Below are 17,966 nucleotides of genomic sequence, written 5' to 3'. Positions count from 1 at the left end.
GATGAAGTGACACATCTGGCACACTAAGCAACTTTTATAAATCACTGACTTAATCTTGCAACCATACAAGGACAAGCTTAACACACGCATGGCTCCACTGAATTCCCAAGCATAAAATGAAGCACATGTAAGCATTTAGAATATATGCAAATTCAAACCACTCATAAATCAATTTTAGTTCAGTAAAGTGACTTATAGAAACGTAAAAAGAAGAGCATCTACTCTTTTCAAATCAGTGCTAAAAATGTTCAAAGCTAAAAAAGCAATTGCCAGGAGTAAATCTAAAATTATATTTTTAAAAGACTTAAAATACCAGCTTGTCTCAATCACCTATCAGTGTCACTGCAAGAATCCACTCTAAAGAGCTAATTAGTGTAAGAAAACCGTTCATATTTTGCAGAAGTATTTGGCATTTAATTATCAAATATATCTGTTTTCACCTGAATCTCACACTAGTTCGAAAGGAAACAGGAATGCAATTTTTAATTTTGTAGTCTGCTTCATTAATTACATTACATCACACCACATGACAACTGCATCTAGCACTAGGCTTGATAATTCTAGTTTTAAATTAAAGTTTTCATTAAATGGACCCTATTTACTGACATTATGACTAATCTTGCACTTCTTACTCATTTCTCACTCCACTGAGATTTTCACAAGACTTCTAAGGGGAAACCTTACTAGGCAAAGAAACTAGAATCTGTCCCCTTGAAAACAGCTTGCGAGCTTGCACAGAACCCAGCTCAATACAAGGGTGCATATTTCCCCACAATGTATATGCATTACCATTCCCTGGATATGCACTTGCAGTTTCTCTATTAAAATGGAGACTGCACTTGCAGGAGTCTGTGGTCCTGGAAAAGGGTTTTTAATGACCACTCAATGCACTGTGCACACTTCCACTGAAACCCCAGTGCTGAGGGGAGAGGAAAAGCAGCAGCTACTTACTGAGAGGATGTTTTTCATTGTGATCACAAAGACATTGTAAGCAATCAGCCAGTCCCAGTAACGCAGGATGCTCCTGATGGGCTTCAGCAACAGATCCCCACCAAAGAGAAGGAAATAAAAGCAGGCTACCAAGTAGCCCATGCAGAATATGCTGATCCTTGTGGTCCCCGTTATGAAGATTATAGTCAGCACAAACCAGAAGAGGTAACTAAATATTATCACCTTATACATGTCTAAATAGGACCTGGAAGTAAAAGATGGAGAATAGGTTACTATTTTCTGAAGGCAATAATACAAATTTTACTCTAGCTGTGCGGCTGGCTGACACTTTTGCCTAATGTCTGCTGAGTGCTCTTGTCCTGCTTCAGCATTGGGAACCTGCTTGGCTAACACCAAAGTCACTACATCTAGCTCATTCTTCTGCCTAGCTTACAGACTTACTTGGAGCTTGTTCAGGTGCACAAGCCCCTTGTTAAACCCAGTCAGGGTGCTTTGCATCACACAGGATCAATCCTTGTACCTTGTAAAGGGGGAAAACATGTTCTCACTAAACTTTACGATAGAGTGAAATTATCTGGCAATGCTGCACAAGCAATCTAAAAGCTATCTGAGATGTTCTTTTAAGAAGTCGGAGCAAAACATCAAATTTATCCTCAAAAGACAGCAATAGTACTCCACTGCAAATAATCGTGTATTTATTCATGACTACTAGGGAATTCAGGCTAGCTGAAAGCTTGGCTTTCAAAGATAGCTACTAAAACCATCTTTCTCCAATGGAGATACACTGTTAAAAGTTTTGAAGGGTAAAAGGCTTCTACAGAACGTAAATGTGAGAGAATTTACTGAAACATTTGCCAGGAAGCTATGAGACAGAATGATCTGAAATCAGCCTGGCTCACAGTGGGAAAGAGTGAGAAACATTTTGGTATTTTCAGATTCCTTAAAATCTTTACTTAATATTGACTCACTGAGCTTTCATCTAAGAGTATCTGCCAAAGGCAATACCTTGTACTACACATAGCTAAACACTGCAAAACCAACTAATTCTAAGTTTCCCTCATTTAGTGTTTTGATTCCAGCTGTAACTGCGTTTTAAGGGTCTGTTCACCCAGGCTGAGAAACTGGATTTGTCAGGAAACCAGGCAGGGACACAGCACTATAGAAGTACACTCCTAAGCCAAACTGTGTAAGAAGTAAATGAACTAAGTGCACTGCATGAAGCCATGTAAAAAGGCCCCTGCTGCTTGATGTTCTCAGGCTTAGAACCTTCTAGGAGCATGTATTTATAGTCCTACATTTATAGGCCTGTATTATACATTTCACTTGCCAGAGCCAAACAGAGAGGCACTTCACAAAATGCAATGAGAAAAGCCCCTTTATGTTTATTTCCCTCAGCATTTGAGAAATTTATGGACTACTGCCTGCAGAACCTAAAAATGTCATGACTGCAGAGATGCTGCCAGGTTTTGGGGGATACTATATTAACAAAGAGCCTATATACACTGGCAAAATAAAGAAGTGGAAGACATGAGTTGAAAAGGTCTTCATTAACTTACTATGCACTGGAAATGGTGTTCTCACTGTTTCTTCAGGAAAAAAAAAGCAAAAAAACCCCAACTATAGTATTTGGTGTTCCTGCAAAAATAACTATTGATGTGTGGGATGGCTGAGAAGAGATCACCTTCCTGATACCACTCTAACAATTGCAGTATTTCAAAAATCTTGTCCTCTGCTACCAACAAAATGCATCAGCATCTTTTGAGAAAATCCTAAAACAGAACTGAATCTGTCTAACTATGAATATCTTCATACTCTTCAATAAAAAAGGACTGTGACTTTTAAAGACAACTGGAGCTGGCTTGATCCAAACTTTCATATGCAATGACATTTGCTTGAGTCACCCTCAGCTTAAGAATTCCAAAATTAAATAGAATTTGAAGACAAGAATTTAGCTAATTTTTTTTTTTACAATGTAAACCACTTGCTACATTTTAAGTCACCTAAAATATTAAATACATCTGCTCTTCTCATTTTCAAAAAAAAAAAAAAAATCAAATATAAAAGCATCAGACATCATTAAACCAACCGAAGACCAATACAGGATGTAAAGAGCATCTCAAAAGGCAGGAGGCAATACAGCTGTGTCAGATGATGACTGATGTAGTTCTTAGAGATGGAAATAATTCTGATTTTTATAAATATGGAATTACATGAAAGTCCAACCATAAAAATGGCTCACAAGAATTCACCTTTGAAATGGACATCTTGCAAAATGGTGTTTTAAACATGTCATACAGGGCACAATTGACCAACAAACATCACCAACCATCCCATAGTGTGCAGGCTCCAGAAAAACACCACATTAAACACAATGGACAGAACTACACTTGAGTGGTCTTGGGCAGATAAAAATATTCCTGAAATCACACTTCTTTTAGCTGCAATTTGCCAAAACTCCTTGTCTGCTACAGTGCAGATCTATGCATCCCCATGGTTTCCATTAATTGCTTATAATGATAAAGGTATGTCAGGTGCTGGAAAAGCAGGAATGAGGACCTGTCTTGGGGGGCAGTTCTCAACATATTGCATCTCAAATTACTTGACATATTCTTGGATACAAATCTTTAAATTCTGCCTCAGACCCCACAAAGTTAGGAAGTTCCTTGCTCTGGGAATTATAATGCAACAGTGGGAGGCTGAAACACAAAGCCACTCCAACAGCTAAAAAGACCTTACAAAAATCCAGGTCAGTGAGGGTGCTTACTCTACGTTTGAAAGCTTCTTCATAGACAGCAGAAAATGCTTAGGCTTGAATAGCATATACTATAATTTTATGCTTTCACTCCAGACCACACGGATCATTAGTTTAATGTCAGGTAAACCTTCCAAACCTCATCTTCTAAGCAGTCTCTAAATCCACATCCAGTCACAGAGAGAAGAGGCCACTCTCAGGATGTGGTATTTGACAGAACACCTGGGGAATCTGAGAGCCAACTGCTTCCCAAGGGAACAGTCCTGCTCCCCTTCATCTCCTCAGCTCTGGGTTCCAGGCTCTTCTTTGTCTTTGGCTCTTTGAATTGGATTAAAGAAGTAGATTTTTGAAAGTCTCATTGTTCTGGGAGAGGACAGAAGGAAGAGAGAATTTTCTGCCCATTCAGCCCATGAACCAACTCACTGCTGGTGTGATGAATGCAAAAGTGGGCATGTGTAGCTGGGGGCCAGGCATACAGCCACACATCTGAGGTAGATGAGCCACTGTTGCCAGTGTACCGAGAGCATCAGACTATGGCCTTTTGTAGCATGATAACCTCTGAATGCAAAATTACACAGAAGAATCCTCAAAGACAAAAGAAAAATAAAAAATACTGATTTGCCAGCTGTGCCTGTAGCAGATACCTCTGATACTCCAGATAAAATTTGGGAAAAATTACTGTATTCCTTTGCTAAAAATCAAGGAAGACAAAGTATGAAGTTCACTCCACCCATCCATGAAAGCTATAGCAACCTCAGATGACTCTCCATATCAAATGACCTATTTTTCCTCACTGAAGTTTTATTAGTTGTATCATGATTGCTTCAATATTTTATTTCCACATAAATTAATTTTTAAGCATAATGCAATCCATCCTGTTGCAAAAAGATTGCTCTAGGTGTACTTGTGTTTCCAGCACACTTAATGATGTGTTTGGCTGTGGCCAGTCCAGTGTCCAGACCTCTGCCTCCAGACCAGGTGCTTGATGCTGCAGCCAATGACCCCATGGGGGAAAGATGTTTGTCTTCAGCCAGTGCTTTGAAGTTTAGGGAAAGAAAACACTTCTGCTTACACACCGATAAGAGAATATTGTGCTGTCACACTGACAGATACAGCTCAGTGCTTCTTCATTCTGGAGGAGCCGCTATTATGTAGCTTCATTGCCTTCCCTTACCAGCCACCTCTTTTGCTTTGAGTGAGGCTCACCACCTCCATGGAACTCTGCGGCTGCAGCCCTCTTCTGATGACTACCTTCTCCTCCTCCTTTAGGCATATTTTCTTTCTATATAGACATTCTATAAGCTACCTCTCCTCTCCAAATTTCTTTTTCCTTTTCCTCTTCCCTATCTCATGTTTCTTCCATTCTTAGGAGCCTGTGTGACCTTGCATCACAATCTTTTTCCCCTTCGAATCTCAATACTGATAATTTCTCACCAAACTCCCATCCCCAGAGCCTTTCTCTGTAGCTCCATTTCAGTCTTCAGAAGGCAGTTTCATTGACTGTGCTTTTGCCCAAAGCTATATTGAAACTCCTGAAAAGAAGCTCCCTTACTTCAACAGACTTCTTCAAATTTAGTGTTGTGGATCCTATAGGTTTTTGTTCCCACTATTTTCATCAAGCCCTCTCCTAGGACTGACATACTCTTACTCTCACTCTTACCAGTGAAGTCTTTCCTTCATGCTTCTATAGAAGCATGCTTTAAAAATCAAAGCTGTGTTATTTTATAAGGCTGAATTTATTAGCCCCCAAAATGTTTATCTGTTTTATAAAAGAAATATGACTGGGAGCCTGTAATGATGATTTGCTGATCCTCTCTCACTACTTCAAGTTAACATTGTAGTTCTAAGAAAGACATCACAGCTGCCTTTGTGAGCCTCCACTTGACTCACCTGGTGATGGTTCCCAGGGTGCAGGTATTAAAGCTGACAGTTCAATGACTGACTTTTAATATTGTTTCTGCTCTTAAGAGGAAAAAAGTAGATGACAACTCCATTTTTTCCCAATCAGTTTCTGGGAGAACATCTGAAAACTGCTTGGGAACTGAAATGAGGATTTTCCAGCAACAGACTGTGGGAAAGGATTATCCTCAGTGAAGTTGCTTTAAATCCTGTTTGATTTTAAAAGCTCCTACTTCTACTCTTCACTTTTATTTCTGTTTCGAAGACCTTTAGTTGTACTCTCCTTTGGGGTCAAGCATATACCCCCTGAGAAATCTGGGGGTGGAATGACAAGAAGATTTCAGGAAATCTCTTTCTTAGACTGTATTTATCATTGTTGAGCTCAAGCATTTCTCCAGAGAGAAGAAAATTAAGTATTTAAAAGTATGTTCTTTTTCTGCCACTGTTTATATTGCAGTTAAAAGCTTTTTATCCATGCCTACTAAAACAGTGAACAACTGGCCTCTTCTCAAGGGAAGAAACACATCAGAAAGGCAGCTTCAGACTCCAATGGCCACTTCTTTTACATGGTTAAAGTAAATTAATATTGGGCTTCTCAGAAAACACATGAGTACTCCTAAACACTAAATTTTTTATGTTTTGTAATTTGTACATAGCCATGCTATCTTCACTTATTTGTTTGGCTCTTTCTGACTGACTTCTGGAGAAATGCCATTTTTAACTTCATTCACTTGGATAACTTTTGAATCAAGTTCTTATCCATGTTCCTAAAGATTTAGAATGCTCTAAAACCTCTATGCAAAGAAATGTTTTTAGATAAAATCCTTCCAGTTCCAAATTGTCTTGGATTGAGACCAGATACATACATCTTTTTCTGAGGTATATCTTCAGAGGATTCCCCTGAGCTTTACAGTCCTTTTAAAAGATTCATTATCCCTAATAGAAGTTTCAGTCTCCCTAATAGACCATCCAGCCACTCACCGGTTCTTCTTTGAAACAAATTCAGCATTTAAGTTTCCATATGAACTGTTCAGCCTCTCAAACACATCATTTAAAGCCTGAGAAAAGCTGCGTCCTATTGAAAGCATTGAAGGGCTCAAAGAAAGGAAAGGGAACAAGATTTAACACAAGATCTATTATGGAGGTTTTTTTACTAAATGAAGGTCTGTTTATACCTATATACACTCTTCTACAAGTATATTCTCATTATAGGTTTAGAAAGGTAACACTGGAAAAAAAAAAAGAAAAAAAGAAAAAAAAAGTTACAGCTTACCTGCCCAAGCATTTACAAGAAAGGATATCATAAAGAGGAATTTCCTCTGTTCCTGAAATTAACGGTTTTTCTATTCGACAGATGTTTTCAAACAAAAATGTTTTTTTTAATTTTGCCTTGTTCTTTTCAGTCTGCTTCTTCATACAACATAAAACTATCACATGAAACAGTTGCAGAGATTTCTGTATTTAGCTGGAACTAATATAAAGTGGTCACAGTATATTTGTCCAGATCACCACCGCTTATGGGATGCTTTGATATTCTATTTTTTTGCTCTCCAACAGCAACATTACTTACTTCTTAACAGAAGTTGCAAACTCTCAGTCTACACATGGGTCTATTTTTTTTAGCTCATGCCAAACAGTACATTTGAATGAATGTGATGCCACGAATGGCTTCAAGCTTATGCATACCATGCACATGGATCAAAACATAAGACTTAACCCAAAGGACTGGAGAGAGGCAGCAGGCCAGACCAATTCAGCTTGGACTCTAAGTTCCATTATAAACCTGACTCTGATTCCCATCTAAAATCTTCAAAGAACATTCTCCATGCTTCAAACTTTTCATGCGTGGCATTTGGGAGTATCTTCAACAGATCACCAGAAATACCCACCAGATTTTAGTAAACTTTGAACAGATGCCAAAAGACTCTACTTAAAAGCAGTGACTATCTTGCCTCCTTTTCCCTTCTGAGGATAGCCTCAAGTCACATTCTCATCATCATAAAATTTTTTACACTGTGCTTTGCTGCTTTATTTGGTTTATTTTCAGTTTGTTGTTGCTTTGTTTTGTGGGGGTTTTTTTGCTGGACTAAGGGAGGGAAAATTAACCTTTTCTTTCTGCCAGCAACTGTGTCACCAGTGAGAGTATTTTGCCAATGAGCAATCACAACTTTTCAGCCATTGTCCAGAAGTGACTACAAATCTCTGGACAAATGGGACAGCTGAATGTATTTCAATGGTCTCCTTTTCAAACCTATTTCAAGATAGATTTGGCCACCATTTCTAACAGAAACAGCAGGATCAGCTTAAAGATCTTGAGAAGGACTTCTGCTGTTAGCACTTTGCTGGCAAAAGAAAGAAAATTTTATCAGCAAAAGGGAGATTTTGCTTGATTTTAGTACAACTTAGCATGCATTCATTAAAAAAAAACAAACAACAGAAACAAACAAACAAACAAAACCCCAAAGAAAACCTTGTCTGACAAAACACAACAGGTAAGAAATCTTACTCCTCCTATTTTCTAATGCTATTCTAATACTGTTTCAAACTTCCAGAGACAGCTTTGATTAAGCATATGCCCAGCATAGATCAGATTTTTTCTTTGCTGAAATGATGACACAAGAATGACTCCATTGTTTGAAGACCATCCAGAACTGGCTCTCTGAGGCTCTGCCCTCTGGTCCATAATATTCACCTTCTTAAACAACCTTACATGAATACAGGAAAAACAGGAAACAGGAAGACACACCAGTTTGCTTTCCAAACTTTTAAGATTCTCATTCCAAAATGAAATAGCACAAAGGAGAGTCTCAGAGTATTATTTTGATTGTACCTAGATATGTACTCAGTGGGACATGACTGACAATTTTGTGGGATTAAACATGTATATGGGGCAAGCCCAGACTACAGTGGATTCTTGCCAGCATGCATTGTCTTTTGGAGGAAGCCACCGGAGTGCTGAAGTCCATCATAAATTCTGTCTCATAGGGTATTCATGGAGGAAATACATTCTTTCAGGCAAGTTTATCACTGAGCATCCCTCTGGGGAGTAATTAAAGCCAGCAATGTTAGGACACCTCATTTTCATCTGCCCTTTTATAAAGCAGAAACTAATTACCCAGAAGCTAACTATCTGCTGTCCCATACAGCAGTAAAAGATATGTTATGAGATGGCAACAAAAACTAATATAAATTCCAAGTAAAATTAGAATCTGTGAGAATTACTTTCACAGTACAGGACTTTACAAAAAAGAAGTGCTGTATTTTCCAAGTATTTTAGATTCAGTTCTTACCGGCAGTGAATGAAGTCAGGAACAGGATTATGCTGGCTAAAAGATGCTGCATCAAGATTCATGCAGATTTCAACATTGTCTCCAGCCATGATTCGGACTGCAGCTTTATTTTCATCCTCAAAAGTCTGCCTTTGTAATGATGCACAGAGCAGCAACATGAAATCATCTGGGAGAAAACAGTGGTTGCAATGACAACTCAGTCATTATCCTAGGCGTAGTGAGTAGTGGTGATACATTGTAATATAGTCACCAGACTGTTTTCCCATACTTTGAGCCCTCAAGACTATGCTATATCAACACATTTAATGTAATTTTTTAATTTATTCGTGTCTTTATGTTCTTTACATCACATTCTCTGATTTTATTGACAACGTAGAAAAGGGGAAATAATTAAATTTTTTTGGTGTTGATTCATTAAAAATGGGAGATGGAAAAAAACAGATGCAGAAATTACTAATTATTTGAATTTTTCCCCTATACAAAGCCACAATGTTATTTACACTGAAGAGTAAATAACAGGATGACTTCAAGCTACACTGTACAGATTTTTGTAAGCAAAGGACATGTCAACACTTCACAACTATGTGCTTACAGACAAGGAAGACAGGGTTTGGTCTCACAATGAAGTCTGGAAAGTATAACCACTTTATAATGTTGGAGTTGAAGTTGGCATTCCCACTTCTCCATGGATAGTCTGTGTGACAGAAGCACACAAAAATGCAATCAGTACTTTATAAGAATGACTTCATCCTTCTCTTCTGAAGACTTATCAAATTTCTAGCACTTTTCTGGAAAAGCAAGCAAGCCCTTACCTTTACAAGGAGCAGGTGGGATGCCAATGCAAAGGAAGTACTGGAATGTAATGATGCATGCCAGAAAACAGCAGTATTTTGGCCAGATCTCTGCAATAGCTTTTCTTCTGCGTCGATACAATACAGCAATCAGCCAGAAGGCATGAATCATGGCATAAAAATCCATTCGCTGACCAATTACATTTACTGATAGAAGAAAACAGGTCTAGAAAAAAAGCAAAGAAACATAAGCAACATTAGTAACTTGATGGCTAGTCAATGCAGCAATGAGGAACTATTCTGAATCCTGCCAGAATGCTTGGACATGTGCTGAGGATGACTGCAGGAAACTTGTGGAAACCAACACACTAACTAAAATAGTTTGTATCTCTCCAACAGCAACACTCCCCACCCTGCTCCAATACCCCAAATTTTCGGTACTCTGCTACGAAGGTCAACTGTGTGAATGCAGCACTAAAGCTGTAATGGTTTCCAATATGTGATAGCTAGATACAGAATGGAAGGAGTGTTGTCTTAGTAGCCTTTTTCTAAAAACTCTGCATCCCAGAGCATTTTTATTCTCTGTCTCCACTTAAAACAGTCCCAAACCTCAGTGCCACAAAGCATGTTTTCAAACTTGGAGCTTAACTTGTAGTGAGCCATTTATTCAGTACATTTAACTATTTAGATTTTCTGTCTCTTCAGACTAGGATGACATTGAATTTATTCCCTGAAGGAAATTGCTTGCTGATTAATTTTGGTTTCACTCATCCTTAATCCTTAGACTGTCTGTGAAAAGGTTACTCTGTCTATCAATAGTATGGAATGGTATTGTCTAATATATATGTGAAGAGCATCATTATTATTAGATTTGAGATGCATTAGCCTAGGAGTTGCCTTCTTCAGATAGCCATAGAAATTAGTGAATAATCATAGTTTTGAAAGTACATTTCCTGTGTCTGTGGATGAACAGGCAAGGTAAGGGAATAAAAATGAAACTTTTTTTTTTTTTTTTCACTCTGGGCTACTACTGCTGGCAAATGGATAAGCAGATATGTTACTAAATAAGACACCCTCCAGATACTTGGAATACATCACAAATCTTCAGAAAAATCCATTCACTTTTCTCTCTCCATTCACTCTTCTCCAATTCACTCTATCCATTTCACTGCCTTCTCTAATTGTCTGTGTATTTCTTGTCTACTGAAAAGTTCTTTGGAGAGACAACTTTTCCTTACATAAGTGTCACAAAGCAGCTTTGCCAGAGCAAGGTTTGGAATCTCCTGCATATTAACAGCTATTCTAAAAAGTAGAAAGAGAAGGATGCATTTGTGCAGCCAAAGGCAAAAGAAGCTTGGAAATGTTTACATAGACAACAACCTGCAAGCCCCCACTTTCTTCTGGTCCTGTAGTGCCTGGTTTCCTCTGTGTGTGTGCACATGAGAGGATATGCCTTGATTCTGTCCCTTGTACCATCTGTTATCCGTTTTGTGGGGTTATAAATAAGACACATCAAAAAAAGCAAGAGGAAAACCACTACTAGCAATTAGTCATCCTCCTGTAGTGAGGTTTAACATGAAGCATCCAGCTGCCAAACATAGTTCAAGCTAATATTCAAAAATAACACAATCAGGAATTGTGGTTTGGAATGATGGTCTAAAGCAAATTAATATTAAAGGGATTTACCTCTAAACCAAACTTGTAGAAGAAATAGTTTATGAAATACTTGACACAGTTTACTAGTCCATCATCCAGATGTGCTCTGGTAATATCATGGAAAATGGTTTTAGTCACGGGTGTGGTAAGGTTATTTCGACATCTGTAGTACTCTTGGTGACGGTAGATTGTAACTTCAAAAGCCAGAATAGCCAGCATCAGTAAGTTATTCTATGGGAGACATAATCAAATCAGAAGAAAATTAAATAAAACTCAAACCCTCAAGAAACTATAAATTTTTCTGGTAAGCATAAATCTGTGACTATTGAAATGGATGCCAACATTGACTGGTTCCATGCTACAGGATTCACTAGCACCTATTCACAGCTATTATTGAAACAACGTGAGGTTCCTAAAATCTTTAGAATTTGATGAAACACACTGACATTCAGAAGATATATCTAAAGACATTCATTAAAACAATATAATGAACTCTATTTGGAAAGGAAAGGTAGGGGAAATACATTGACTATTCATGTGCCTTCTCATGTTTCATAGCTTTGCTTAAGATATCACACCTTGCTTTGTAGGAGGTAGAGGATATAATAACACACAAAGCCATCTGCAGTTTTGCTGGGAAGAACAGACTTCCTAAACCCGTGAGAGTGCTGGCTAAAGCATATGAAGCCTGGATATTCTTTTAAATTAACAGTGTAACTCTAGGTCTTCACTCAAGTACAGCTCCATCTCTCCCAAAGCCAGTTTGACTGGGGTGCAGTCTCAAATGTCTCTGATCTGAGTTTTTTTTCTTCCACGATGAAGGTCTTCCCTATGCTCAATGGAACAGAGGTATTAAACAACTCCAAAAGCTGGTCAAAAAGACCATCTCACAGAAAATCCCACAAGGAAGCTGACACTCAAACTGAAGAGGCAGTCTCTAGATCTCTGTTTACTGAGAAATATTTGGGACATGAGTGTCCTGAGACAGATGCTACTGCTTTGCTTTCGGTTTGGATTGTGAGGTTTTTTTGACACAATGTTATTTTTGCTTGCTGTCCCTTGGCTTTCTACTCTTTGGGGATAAGTTTTACACAATCCATCAAAGCTAGGCTCCTCACTTCAAGACTTCAGACTCTTTGAATGTCTGTTATTAAAGAGGCACAACAGAAACACACCAAGACTTGAAGCTCAGGTCTTCTACTGAATTTAATTCCTCTATTTATTGCTAACTCAATGAAAACCCTTCTAGAACAATTTCTAGTAAAAAAATACTACTTCTTTATAGCTGTAAAGCTCCTAGCATCAAACCAGACATTACTAGGCAACTTCACTCTCCATGCAGAACTCTTGGGTCAGTAACTGCATTTCCCCACATATATTCTTAAGTGTGGGAGGTATATGGCTAAGGGAGTGAGAGGCAGAGGCACAACCAGGGCATATGTTGACCAGCAGAGCTTGGCAGGTCTTCTCTACACAAACAAAGCAAACAGAGGTGAGCTCCCAAGGAAGAAATGAGGCATAAATGGAGTTAGATCAAAGCTTGTTGTTGTTCACTCAACAAATTTCTGACAAACTTAAACTGAGTATACAAAATTTTGTGGATTCTTGCAATTGAGTTGACACATGTAAGGTATCAAAAAAACCCCAGGTGCCACATATTTATGTAAGTAGGGTTTTCTAATCAAAATAGGAATAATAAAATATTGCTCTCAGGCATTAACCAAAAACAAAAAGAAAAAAAAAAAAGACATCCATTTACAACTGTCTGAATGAATAACTCCCTTAACTCATTACATTTGCTAATCTGTTGCTAAGGAATAAGCACTTCAAAAAATTATCTGCTTATAACATACACTGTCATTCAAAGCAATTACTCCAATTAGATCCATCAGTTCTTTAGTACCTGAAAGCTTTGTACCTCTTAATAACTTAGAGCTCTTAAATATCACATTTCCTAGAGTGTTCTTAACAGATGGTAGAGACTGAAAGATGAGCTTTCAAATTAAGATTATTTTAATTTGTACTGAATCCCTTCTGGAAATTCTCTGTATAACAGACATGGTTTTCTGCTGCCTCTTCCAGTCTGCACTTTCCTATTATCAATGGCATGCATTGTATTTGTTGTGCGTGGCAGATTATTTATTTCAAAGACATTTTTAATCTCACTGCAAATAAGAAAACATCTCATTATAGATAATAAAAGTAGTTACCCTTAGGTACACAAGCAGAGGATAAGACTTCCTCAATCCAACCCATTCTGCAGGATCAACTGGCCCACTGTAGAGGACTGAAGTTTTGAGTTCTTCTAAATTGACCCTGGTTTCATTCTCTCCAGGCTAAAAAGAAAATGCAACAATTTCTTAAAAACGACCTTAAGGCTGTTAGGGGAGGGATAAACAACAGTAGAAATCAACAGCAGTAGATTAGGTGAAATATAGTTTTCAGTACTTGATATGCTTCCTTTTGCTCTTCTTCATTGAAGAAGGCAGCAGTCAAACCTTTTCAATGTGCATTTGTACTCACCAATGTACAGTTACTGGAAAAAGTGCTGGGGTCAATAGATGTGAGCTGGTACAACATTTTGCAGACAATAATCACACATGTCCAAACAGTGCAGATACTGGATGCCAATGGGCGAAACTGAGCATATGGCAAAGCAAGAGCCCAGGCAATTAAAAACACAAAGTTAAACAGAGACACCTGAAAACACAAAAACAGGATGGAAATTACATGGAGTAACAAGACAACTGAGATAGTCTGACCTTTTTCATAGATCAGACCTTATTTTAAATAATAATTAAAAAACCCAAACATTCCAAAAAGAGGGACACGGAGAAACTGAGAAAAACACTGAAAAAAAATTACACCAATACTCACAATAACATAGACACAGAGGTAAGAGAAGAAAAACACTTTAGTTTTCTCAGTTTAGGAAGAATGTTATGTCCTATATAGTATTAATACTACTAGACCCACAAAACTGCATACCCACCCAACAGACATGAAATACAAATGACCACAGGATGGTTCTACTGCTTTAGTGCATGTGAAACAAACAAGACGACAGATCCATATGTCTGAGGAATCCACCTTCATCCTCTTTACCTTTGTGCCCCAAAGATGTGAGAAAAAGGACTTCTTTAAAATTTTTTTGTTTTTTAGTGAATCCTACCCTACTAGCCTGTTCTACGTCAGGTAGAGAACTCACTACCCACAGGCATAGCCAAAGGTGTTGCTCCCCTTTTCTTTAGGCATAGCTCCAAAGCCCTATTTCTTCAGGACCAGACCCAGTTTAACTAATTTTCCTAGTAGTTCCTTCCTAACCCTTTTCTACACCCTCCACCCCTGGATGGTGCCCGCAGTCATCTTGAATAGAGGACAGATTACATCTCCTGAGTCACAAGAGTTAGACTAATAAAACCTTAATAGGTGGAGAGGAGGACTGAGCATATATTGGCAAGTAGAATATCACTGTGGAGGAGGATGTCAAGGCAGGTGCCCAGCAGCTGACAAAGCCCAGCTGGGTCACTCGATTTCAATAAAGTCTGATGTGAGGAAGGTATCTCCCTGCACTTGGGTGTCCTGCTGCACAAGCAGATGCTGCCAAGCCTTTGCCATGAGTAAGATTTTGACAGGAAGTATTTACTTGCCTCTTTCACCGTGACCCAGATAATGTAAGAAGAAACAATTTTGATGATGTGCAACTCCAACAGCCACCACACAAAGACTTGCATCTTATGGAAATACTCCAGGAATTTCAAAAACAGCACTGTAAGGCGGTCAATCACCAGATGCCACTTGTTCCTTAAGTCTGCAGAGAGGTTCAAGCAGAACAAGTAGGAAATAGAAAATCAGAAGCCTCTTTTAAAAGGAATGATCCACTAGGAAGCAATGAGCTTTACACATTGTGTAGAAGCTTCTCTTCTACACATCAGAGTAAGACAAGAGGTTAAAGGTACAGCTCAGTGACAAAATGTGGTGACAAAATTTAGCTGTGTTGTGCTCCCTTCTGACCCACATTCACTGAAAGGATTCCCCACACTGAAAGTGGCAGTGGTGGCTTCCCTCGCCAATTCTGCTTTTATTCTTCTTTAGCAGAGCCACTCTTGGGCTCCATTTTCCTCCAGTATCTTTGGATCTAAGTTTAGGGATGCCATCCAGGGACTACATCTGAGACACTCTAGCACTGGCCTTTGTCCAGCTCCAAAGAATTAGATTTTGTTTGGAAGCTATGGACCCCCATCTGTTTTCAGAAAGCACAGACTATGCTTTCCAGCCAACCAGGCAGAAATCCATGCATACTAGCAGCAGGATTCTTATCACACGGGTTAAGAGAGCTATACTATAGATGTCTTCATATGTCAGATTTATATGAACTGCCTTGCAACAGCACACCCTCCTAGGGCATGATTTGTGTCATCTCAGGACAACCACCTAAACCAGTGTAGTTCAATTGAATATTTCTCTCATTTGGAAAGAGAGCTTTAGCTATAGTCTGATGAAGGCATCCCTTTGAAGACAACATTTTGCTTAAAAAGTCATCCTCCCAAATAAAAGCCCAGTAAGCAAGCATGTGGCAACATTCATTATTACATTAATATATATGACAGCACATATGGTCTCTAAATGCCATCTTTGCTTGTGGGCTAGCTATAGAAACTGTTTCACACATCAGTATAAACTCTTCACACTGTATTAGGCATTTCAGAAGCACTTTGGAGATTAGGAAGGATTTGGCGTGCTGTGAGAACATTCTTAAAGTAACACCAGAGATGTAAACGTTCGCAAATGGCACCAAAACACATCACTGCCTAAATTGGTAAATATGCCAAGGAGTTATAAGTTTCTGAATGAAATTACTTCAACTTATCTAGTTATTTTATACAAAAATCAATGCAAATATGCAATTCTGTGCATATTTGTGTGAAGAACATAGCCATACTTGTGTGTAAAAGCAGACTTTTGGAACACCTGAAAACAAAATTCCATTTTTTTCCCCTTCTGCCCTTTTTCTCTAATCGCAACTTAGAAAATGCTAATAAAAATGCTGGGTGATGGGAATTCCATGAGTATATAATTAAACACAACAAATAAAACAAGCTACAGAACTCTAACCCTATATGTGTGTTTTTATAGGTACAATGAGTGTACTTAAGGCAAGTTTTCATTTACAGAATTAGATGTTCTCACACATTCTTCATTGCATTTATTTTAATTTGTAGTGTTGCCACCATGCAAAGTATATCCAGAAAGTGCTAGTTAAATGCAGCAGGTAGATAAGGCCCTTTTTTGAGCTCTGCCTAGCCTGTCCAGGCACTACATGCACAGGGGACAAAATATAGACCTGATAGCATCCATCAAAACAATGTACATCACTGTGTAATAACATCTGGACACATCAACATGTTAAAATAATATCAGAACTCCAGACACAATGATATACAAAAATGATAACATTCTTTGGTAGAAATAAATGCCTGTAGAGCTTGATGACACTTCACCCAAGGCAAGTATCACCTCATACTATTGCCAAGCTCCATTTGCTGTGGTGCTGAGAGGGCTCCAGTGACAAGGCTGCAGCTCCCCACTTCCCTGATGTGTTGGTGCACAGGGTAACCTCACTAGGTGGCCTCTGGCCCTCTTCCAGAATATAGAGATGGCCAGAGTGCAACAAACTCATCTCCATCATAGACCACATGAAAGCTGGCCAAGACAGGTTTCCATGGCTCATGAACACTTCTGTAAGGAAAGACTGTCTCAGCCAGGAAAGGTAGACTCATAGAACACAGAATGTTTTAGGCTGGCAGGGACCTTAAAGGTCCTCTATTTCCAACCCTCCTGCCATGGCCAGGGAGTCCTTCCACTAGACCAGGCTGCTCAAAGGAGAGGAGTTTCATCTGAGCTTCTCTGGAGCCACTGTGCCTTGCCGAAGACCTTGTCCCTATTTATGTGTCACTGTCCTGTGAAGACTGGCATGAGAACCTCCATTTGTGGCAAGGACACTTCCAGACAATGTAGCTTCCTTGGGTGTTAAATGCTCTTCCCTGGTTTTCACTCATGGCTCATATTCCAAGCTGAGTTACAGAAATAATTCATGTTACAAATTCATCCCAGCAATATGAAGGAAGAGAACACCAGCCTTCCCTACATCTGCCCTTCAGCATTTTCATGTTCTCAGGCATAAATTACTCACTCCATATTCAGAAGTGAAAAAATATGGCACTACAGTGCACATGAATAATGAAGCAAAGCCATTGGGACTTCTGGAGTGGAGTGCCTTGAAAGCATGCAGTATCAGAGATCAAATATGTATGTGCATTGTCTTTATTATAAAGAGATTTCACTCTAAAGGAGCTCCTAGGATTTGGGGTAACCTCCTATTAATCCAATCCAGAACACCTAGAAGAGTTGCCTCCTGAAGAAAGAGGTGGGTTGATTTATTTTTTAATCCTTTCAGCATCCTACAGAAACAGCATGATTTTTTTTCCCAGAAGAGACTGTAGGCTGTTGAATAATTGATAATTAGCCATCTGCTCAGTTCAGGCTCTTTTGGCAAAGACTGTATGTGACATTAGAAGGAAAACTTGATGACCTAAGTGAGTAGGGATGACCAAAAATGAATAATCT

At 38.7% G+C, this 17,966-nt stretch overlaps 1 protein-coding gene across 1 annotated transcript in view; it reads right to left on the bottom strand.

Moving 5' to 3' along the window:
- The window catches only part of PIEZO2 (piezo type mechanosensitive ion channel component 2), a 309,202-nt gene that overhangs the window by 55,934 nt on the left and 235,302 nt on the right, over nt 1–17,966 (bottom strand). The window contains exons 19-26 of the mRNA XM_030444928.1: nt 14,990–15,150; nt 13,863–14,039; nt 13,550–13,675; nt 11,370–11,570; nt 9,705–9,909; nt 9,485–9,586; nt 8,893–9,058; nt 952–1,195 (exon numbers count right to left, since the gene is read on the bottom strand). Coding sequence (XP_030300788.1) covers nt 952–1,195; nt 8,893–9,058; nt 9,485–9,586; nt 9,705–9,909; nt 11,370–11,570; nt 13,550–13,675; nt 13,863–14,039; nt 14,990–15,150 — 1,382 coding nt within the window. The remainder of the gene's footprint in view (nt 1–951; nt 1,196–8,892; nt 9,059–9,484; nt 9,587–9,704; nt 9,910–11,369; nt 11,571–13,549; nt 13,676–13,862; nt 14,040–14,989; nt 15,151–17,966) is intronic.

The sequence above is a fragment of the Calypte anna genome, chromosome 2 (assembly GCF_003957555.1).
Source record: "Calypte anna isolate BGI_N300 chromosome 2, bCalAnn1_v1.p, whole genome shotgun sequence".
NCBI classification, from domain to species: Eukaryota; Metazoa; Chordata; class Aves; order Apodiformes; family Trochilidae; genus Calypte; species Calypte anna.
Note: the sequence above shows the minus strand (reverse complement) of the source record. Positions and strands in the feature narration are given on the sequence as shown.